This window comes from Pristiophorus japonicus, chromosome 24, assembly GCF_044704955.1.
Source record: "Pristiophorus japonicus isolate sPriJap1 chromosome 24, sPriJap1.hap1, whole genome shotgun sequence".
Classification (NCBI taxonomy): Eukaryota; Metazoa; Chordata; class Chondrichthyes; family Pristiophoridae; genus Pristiophorus; species Pristiophorus japonicus.
In genome coordinates, this window is record NC_092000.1 from 14,627,859 (window position 1) to 14,636,489 (window position 8,631).

The following is an 8,631-nucleotide window of genomic DNA, read 5'->3' on the forward strand; positions in this document are numbered from 1 at the left end:
GGGGAGATAGTGAGTGGAGGGAAAGGGAGGGGATGAGGAGAGAGAGTGGAGGGAGGGAGGGAGTGAGGGAGTGAGTGGAGGGAGGGGGAGAGAGTGAGTGGAGGGATGGGAGAGAGAAGTGGGGAGAGAGTGAGGGAGGAGAGTGGAGAGAGTGAGGGAGGAGAGTGGAGGGAGGGGGAGGAGAGTGGAGGGAGGGAGGTGGGAGAGAGAGTGGAGGGAGGGAGGGGGGAGAGAGAGTGGAGGGGGGGAGAGAGAGAGAGAGAGAGAGAGTGGAGGGGGGGGAGAGAGAGAGAGAGTGGAGGGGGGGAGAGAGAGAGAGAGTGGAGGGGGGGAGAGAGAGAGAGTGGAGGGGGGGAGAGAGAGAGAGTGGAGGGGTGGAGAGAGAGAGGAGGGGGTGGAGAGAGAGAGTGGAGGGGGAGAGAGAGAGGAGAGAGAAGAGAGAGAGAGTGGGGTGGAGAGAGAGAAGAGTGGAGGAGGAGGGGAGAGTGAGTGAGAGAGAGAGTGAGTGAGTGGAGGGAGGGAGGTGGAGAAGTGAGTGGAGGGAGGGAGGGTGAGGAAGTGAGTGGAGGAGGAGGGGGAAGAGAGTGGAGGAGGGGGGAAGAGAGTGGAGGGAGGGGGGGGAAGAGAGTGAGTGGAGGGAGGGGGGAAGAGAGTGAGTGGAGGGGGGGGAGAGAGTGAGTGGAGGGAGGGGGGAGAGTGAGTGGAGGGAGGGGGGGAGAGAGGGGGGGGAGTGAGTGAGTGGAGGGGGGGGAGGGGGGAGGAGAGAGGATGGAGGGAGGAAGGGAGGGAGAGAGAGAGTGAGTGGAGGGGAGGAAGGGGGGAGAGAGAGAGTGAGTGGAGGAGGAGGAGAGTGAGTGGAGGGGGGGGGAGAGTGAGTGGAGGGAGGGAGCGTGAGAGAGAGAGAGAGAGTGAGTGAGAAGGGAGGGGAGAGAGTGAGGGAGGGGAGGAGAGAGTGAGTGGAGGGGAGGGGGGAGAGAGAGTGAGTGGAGGGAGGGAGGGGGAGAGAGAGAGGGGAGGGGGAGAGAGAGAGAGGAGGGGGAGAGAGAGTGAGGAGGGGGGGAGAGAGAGTGAGGGGGGGAGAGCCGTGGTGGAGGGGGGAGGAGAGCGTGAGTGGAGGAAGGGAGGAGGAGGTGAGTGGAGGGAGGAAGGGGAGAGAGAGAGTGAGTGGAGGGAGGGAGGAGAGAGAGAGAGAGAGTGGAGCAAGGGAGGGGGGGGGAGAGAGAGTGAGTGGAGGGGGGGAGAGAGTGAGGAGGGAGGGAGGGAGAGAGAGAGTGAGTGGAGGGGGGGAGAGAGAGAGAGAGGGAGGGAGGGATGAGAGAGGGGAGGGGAGAGAGAGAGAGTGAGTGGAGGGAGGGGGAGAGAGTGAGTGGAGGGAGGGGGAGAGAGAGTGAGTGGAGGGGGGAAGAGAGTGAGTGGAGGGGGGGAAGAGAGTGAGTGGGGGGGGGGGAGAGTGAGTGGGGGGGGGGGAGAGTGAGTGGGGGGGGGGAGAGTGAGTGGAGGGGGGGAGAGAGTGAGTGGAAGGGGGGGGGAGAGAGAGAGAGAGTGAGGAGAGAGAGAGTGAGTGGAGGGAGAGAGAGATGGAGGGGGGGGGGAAGAGAGGGGAAAGAGTGAGTGGAGGGAGGGGGGGGAGAGAGAGTGTGAGTGAGTGAGTGGAGGGAGGGGGGGGAGAGAGAGTGAGTGGAGTGAGGGGGGAAAGAGAGAGGAGTGAGAAAGAGAGAGAGTGAGTGGAGGGAGGGGGGAAAGAGAGAGAGTGAGTGGAGGGAGGGGGGGCGGAGGGAGGGAGTGAGAGTGAGTGGAGGGTGGGGGGGGCGGAGGGAGGGGGGGAGAGTGAGTGGAGGGTGGTGGGGGGCGGAGGGAGGGGGGAGAGTGAGTGGAGGGTGGTGGGGGGCGGAGGGAGGGGGGGGAGAGTGAGCGGAGGGAGGGAGTGAGTGGAGGGAGGGAGAGAGTGAGCGGAGGGAGAGAGTGAGCGGAGGGATGAGGGGAGACTGTGAGCGGAGGAATGGGGGAGAGAGTGAGCGGAGGGATGGGGGGAGAGAGTGAGTGGAGGGATGGGGGGGAGAGTGAGCGGAGGGAGGGGGGAGAGTGAGCGGAGGGAGGGATGGGGGGAGAGTGAGCGGAGGGAGGGGGGGAGAGGGAGGGGGGAGAGTGAGCGGAGGGAGGGGGGAGAGTGAGCGGAGGGAGGTGGGGAGAGAGTGAGCGGTGGGAGGGGGGGAGAGAGTGAGCGGTGGGAGGGGGGGAGAGAGTGAGCAGAGGGAGGGGGGGGGAAGAGAGTGAGAGGGGGGAGAGAGTGCGCGGAGGGAGGAGGGGAGAGAGTGAGCGGAGAGAGGGAGAGTGAGTGGGGGAATGGGGAGAGAGGGGAGAGCGGTGAGATGGGCAAGGGGTGGAAGGGAGTGAGTGTGAGTGGGGCTCGGGGAGAGAGTGAGTGGAGGGAGTGTTGAGAGGGGGAGAGAGTGAGTGGAGGGAGGGGGAGAGTGAATGGAGGGAGGGGGGAATGGGAAGATGGGGAGGAAGATAGTGGGGAATGAAGAGAGAGGATGGGGAGATTAAGTGAGAGCAATCAGAGAGAGGGAATGGGGGTAATGGTCGGGGGAGAGAGAGAGCAGGAAGGGCTGGGGGAAAGAGGTGGAGAGACTGGGGAGAGGGAAGGGGTCTGATGAGAGAAAGTGGGAATGGGGGGGTGGGGGGAGGAGGGAGGGAATGAGGAGGAGGGAAATGGGGAGGAATGGAAGGAGGGAGGGTGGGACTGAAGGGAGGGGTGTGAGGGGGATGGAGGTGGAGACCAACGGGGCTTCCGAGGGAGAGGGGGCCTGAGGGATACTGACTGGAGGTGGGCGGGGGGGTTTAGAGCAAGAGTTGGGAAGAGAGCGGGCGATGTGAATTTGAGAATGGAGGGATTCTGGGGGGAGAGAGAGAAGGGACTGGGGAGATGCAGAGGTATACCCTAGAGAGGAGGAGGAGGAGGAGGTAGGTGATCCTGGAGAGTAGGATCCCTGAGCGGAGGGTGGAAAGGACATTTGAGGAACGACATGCGATGGGTTGGTGTCTGTGGTATAATCCGGTTGAAATCGGGAGCAGGTGAAACAGGACCGTAGGAAGGAGAGAGGGTGTTTGAAAGCACCTGGGGCAAATGCTCAAATGGAGAGCCAGAACGTCCAGCGCCTAGTGTTGTTACTCCGGTCAAATGGGTCCCAGGATTGCCATTGAACAGAGGGAGGGGCTCTTGCTCCGTCTGCTTAAGTGGAAACTTGGCAGAAGGTCACTTATGTGTCTGCAGGTGTCCTTGTTGAATATTTAATGTTCCTTTTATACTGGCATCAGCCTCTATTACCCTTTGTGCTTGGTGCCCTTCCCCAACAAAAACCTCCCGCTCTCAGTTTTGACATTTTCAATTGAGCATCCTCCGCTTTTTAGGAGAGTTCGTTCCAGATTTCCACTGCAGCGTTGCGTGAAAAAGTGCTTTCTTCTGGATTCCTCACTCTGTATCTTTTCGCAAAAATGTGTTCCTGGGATGTGGGTGCCGCTGGCAAGGCTGGCATTTATAGTCCATCCCTAATTGCCCTTGAGACGGTGATGCGTGAGCTGCCGCCTGTCGAATCCCGTTATCATTTGAAAGACACTCAATGCTTTAAACTCAAGGGAATAGAAACCACGTTTATGCAACCTGTACTCTCAATTTAACCCTGTAAGCATTGATGTAATTCTGGTGACTCTGCAGTGCACCCCTTCAAAGGCCAATATATTTTTCCTGGGGTGTGGCACCCAGAACTGAAGACGGTCTCTCCAGATGGGATCTGACCAGTGCTCTCAACGACTGAAGCATCACTTCCTCGCTTTTGAATTCTAACCTCCCTTGAGATAAAGACCAACATTCTATTACCCTTTTTCCTTAGGTTTTGTACCTGTCGTTTAACGATGTGTGTACCCGGGCACCTAGCTCTTGCACCACACGGAGTGTCGCCATTAAAATAATATTCAGATTTATCTTAGAATCGTAGGGCCGGTTTTTCGAGGGTTCGTCGGGATAGATTACATAGAATGTACAGCACGGAAACAGGCCATTGGGCCCAACTGGTCAGTGCCGGTGTTCACGTTCCACACCAGCCTCCCCCCACTTCTACTTCATCTCACTCGAACAACATAACCTCCTATTCCTTTCTCCCTCGTGTGTTTATCTACGCTATTCATCTCAACCACTCCCTGTGGTAGCGAGTTTTACATTCTCACCACTCTCTCGGTAAAGAAGTTTCTCCTGAATTCATTATTGGATTTATTAGTGACTATCTTGTATTGATGGTCCTAGTTTTGGACCTCCCAGTATAAGAACATAAAAATTAGTAGCAGAAGTATGCCCCTTCGAGCCTGCACCGCTATTCAGTGAGATCACAGCTGATCTTTCACCTCAACTCCACTTCCCCGCCTGATCCCCAAATCCCTCGATACCCTTAAGAGTCCAAAAATCTATCGACCTCAGCCTTGAATATATTCAGAGACTCAGCATCCACAGTCCTCTGGGGCAGAGAACTCCAAAGATTCATCACCCTCTGAGTGAAGAAATTCCTCCTTCTCTCTGTCTTAAATGGCCGACCCCTTATCCTGATACCGTGCCCCCTGGTTCTAGACTCTTCAGCCAGGGGAAACATCCTCTCCGCTTTCCTGCCTGTTCCCCATAACCCTTGACTCCCTTATCGTTCAAAAATCTGTCTATCTCAACCTTAATATTCAATGACCCAGCCTCCACAGCTCTCTGGGGCAGAGAATTCCACAGATTCACAACCCTCAGAAGAAATCCCTCATCTCCGACCCCGTATTCTGAAACTATGCCCCCTAGTTCTAGATTCCCCCACGAGAGGAAACATCCTCTCCATCTACCCCGTCAAGCCCCCTCAGAATCTCATACATTTCAATAAGATCACTCCTCATTCTTCTAAACTCCAATGAGTACAGGCCCAACCTGCTCAACCTTTCCTCATAAGACAAACCCCTTTGACAGCTGCTTGAATGAGTTGCTAACGTGGGTTTTAGTAACAGGCGTGAAATGCAGATCGCCGCCTATTGATAAAATCAAAGGCAAGAAAGTGGTGTGTGATTTATGGCCACGTTGGTGATTGAACTCCCCTCACTGTCCTGTGTTCAAAGGTTTCGGCCAATGCATTGACCACACTTGTCTGTGAGCGTTAGGTCATTAGCATAATCACCTGCTTCTTGCCAAAGTGAAAGGAAGCGACAAAGAGGGACTTTAACGTCTCCAACCGTTTCGAAATTTTTCAAACCCTTTTATCCCTTTCCCACCCAATGTTTTCTTGTATCATCCCTGCCTGAGAACACAGGAGCACCACCAATCCTCCTGGACTGTCCTGGAGTCTCCAGGAATGAAAGGATGATCTGGACACTGCTACAAGCATAGAACGTAAGAATTAGGAGCAGGAGTCAGCCATTCGGCCCCTCGAGCCTGCTCCGCCATTCAATAAGTTCATGGCTGACCTTCTACCTCAACTCCACTGTCCCCATATCTCTCGATTCCCTTAATATCTTAACATCTATCGATCTCTGTCTTGAATAGACTCGAAGACTGAGCCTCCACATTCCTCTGGGGTAGAGAATTTCAAAGATTCACCACCCTCTGAGTGAAGAAATTTCTCCTCATCTCAGTCCTAAATGGCCGATCCCTTATTCTGAGACTGTGACCCCTGGTTCTAGACTGTATGTTTCAATGAGATCACCTCTCATTCTTCTAAATTCTAGGGAATATAGGCCAAGTTTACTCAATCTCTCCTCCTAGGACAATACCCCCTCCCCCCCGCATCCCAGGAATCTGCCTGTAAAACTGGGAGAAAAATCATAAGGGTGTTCAAAAAAAATACTACTAATTGTTCCTTCTTTTCATTTTCTTTACGGCTAACTCTTACGGCTAAAGGGATCAAGGGGTATGAAGAGAAAGAAGGAATAGGATACTGAAGTTGCATGATCAGTCATGATATTGAATGGTGGTGCAGGCTCGATGGTCTACTCCTGCACCTATTTTCTATGAACACTTTTGTTTATTAGTTATAAAATAATGAATATGGAGAAAAGGCTGTTTGACTGGAAGCGGGTGTTCATGTGACGAAATATGTCCAGGCAGAGATGGTAACCCTTGACGCCCCTCAAATCTCCTCCATCCCCATAACCCCACAATGGTGCAACAATGAAAATCAGAGATGTGCAAGAGGACAGAATTGGAGGAGCGCTGAGGTTTGTGGGGCTGGAGGAGGTTAGAGAGATAGGGAGGGGCGAGACTACGGGGGGATTTGAAAACGGAGATGGGAATTTAACAACTTCACAGAAGCGTAATCAGACAAAGATTGATACGGAGCCAATTCAAGTCTTGCACAGACATTGATTTTATGTTGAGGTGGGGGGAAGAGAACATAAGAAATAGGAGCAGGAGTCGGCCATTCGGCCCCTCGAGCCTGCTCCGCCATTCAATATGATCATGGCTGATCTGATCATGGACTCAGCTCTTATCATCATCATCGGCAGTCCCTCAGAAACCTAAACCTGCTGGATTCATAAATGCTACCTGCCAGGAAGATATTCAATGAGATCATGGCTGATCTTCTACCTCAACTCCATCTTCCCTCTCTATCCCCATATCCGTTGCATCCCTTAGTGTCCAACAATCTATCGATCTCTATGTCTTGAATACACTCGACGACTCAGCACCCACAGCCCTCTGGGGCAGAGAATTCCAAAGATTCGCCACCCTCTGAGGTGAAGACATTCCTCCTCATCTCCGTCTGAAATGGCCGACCCCTTATCCTGCGACTATGGCCTTTAACTACATAAGAAATAGGAGCAGGAGTAGGCCATACGGCCCCTCGAGCCTGCTCCGCCATTCAATAAGATCATGGCTGATCCGATCATGGACTCAGCTCCACTTCCCCGCCCGCTCCCCATAACCCCTTATCATTTAAGAAACTGTCTATTTCTATCTTAAATTTACTCAATGTCCCAGCTTCCACAGCTCTCTGAGGCAGTGAATTCCACAGATTTACAACCCCCAGAGAAGAAATTTCTCCTCATCTCAGTTTTATTCTACAATCGTGCCCTCTAGTTCGAGTCTCCCCCATCAGTGGAAATATCCTCTCTGCATCCACCTTGTCAAGCCCCCTCATAATCTTATACGTTTCGATAAGATCACCTCTCATTCTTCTGAATTCCAATGAGTAGAGGCCCAACCTACTCAACCTTTGCTCATAAGTCAATCCCCTCATCCCCGGAATCAACCGAGTGAATCTTCTCTGAACTGCCTCCAAAGCAAGTATATCCTTTCGTAAATCTGGAAAGCGAAACTGCACGCAGTATTCCAGGTGTGGCCTCACCAATACCCTGTATATACCTGTAGCAAGACTTCCCTGCTTTTATAGCGAGGAGGGGATAAGTCTGTGGATTTCTTTAACAAGCGATGCAATGAAATGTCTCTTCTCCCCCATTGTTAGACAGAAGCTGATTGCGGCCAACATGGCCAAGATGCCCAAGATGGTGGAGGACTGGAGGCGGGAGAAGCGGGAGCTGAAGGCGAAGCAGAGGGAGGAGAAGGCCCGGCGGGAACGCCTGCTGACCGAGGCGCGGGAACGCTTTGGCTACAGCATCGACCCGCGCAACGCCAAGTTCCAGGAGATGGTGAAGGAGATAGAGAAAGACGAGAAGAAGAAGCTAAAGATGCTGAAGCGGCGGCAGAAAGCCGAGGTAGCCGGCAGCGGTGAGGTGACATCGGCAGCAGCAGGACCCGGCCACTCTTAAACCACCCGGAATTATATTTGCCACCTGTCGGACGCTGTGCTAAAGCACTTCCTGCTTAACGGGCTTAATTAAATGTGAGAACGTAACTTATCCATTCCTCGTGACTCCAGCTATATTTATTTACTATTTCTCCTCGACAAGGTCTTGTCAATTGGCCTGGGACCGATTTGCAGGTCAGTCTTTAGGTGTCAATTTTGTTTGTACAGCTGATGGGCTTGTTGCAAGACCGAGGCCACTAAAGAGTTAACCACGTGGCGTTGGTCTGCAGGCCAGGTGACAGGTTCATAAGAATTAGGAGCAGGAGTCGGCCATTCGGCCCCTCGAGCCTGCTCCGCCATTCAATGAGATCACGGCTGATCTTCGACCTCAACTCCACTTTCCTGCCCGATCCCCATATCCCTTGATTCCCTTAATATCCAAAAATCCCATCGATCTCCATCTTGGATATACTCAAAGACTGAGCCTCCACAGCCCTCTGGGGTAGAGAATTCCAAAGATTCACCACCCTCTGAGTGAAGAAATTTCTCCTCATCTCAGTCCTAAATGGCCGACCCCTTATTCTGAGACTGTGACCCCTGGTTCTAGACTCCCCAGCCCGGGGGGAAACATCCTCCCTGCATCTACCCAGTCAAGCCCTGTAAGAATTTTCGATGTTTCAATACGATCACCTCTCATTCTTCTAAACTCCAGAGAATATAGGCCTAGTCTGCTCAATCTCTCCTCTTAGGACAATCCCCCCAACCCAGGAATTAGTCTGGTGAACCTTTGTTGCACTCCCTCTATGGCAAGTTCCCCTCCATCGAGGTCATTAGTGAACAAGCTGGGGGGCTTTTGAGAATCCAGTATCTT

The 8,631-nt window shown here is 53.4% G+C and overlaps 1 protein-coding gene across 1 annotated transcript in view; it reads left to right on the forward strand.

Annotated features, from left to right (window-relative positions):
- The window catches only part of gadd45gip1 (growth arrest and DNA-damage-inducible, gamma interacting protein 1), an 8,548-nt gene extending 669 nt beyond the window's left edge, over positions 1–7,879 (forward strand). Inside the window, exon 2 of the mRNA XM_070867272.1 lies at positions 7,479–7,879. Within this exon, the coding sequence (XP_070723373.1) occupies positions 7,479–7,782 (304 nt within the window). The 3' untranslated portion in view covers positions 7,783–7,879. The remainder of the gene's footprint in view (positions 1–7,478) is intronic.
- Positions 7,880–8,631: the final 752 nt, after the last annotated feature.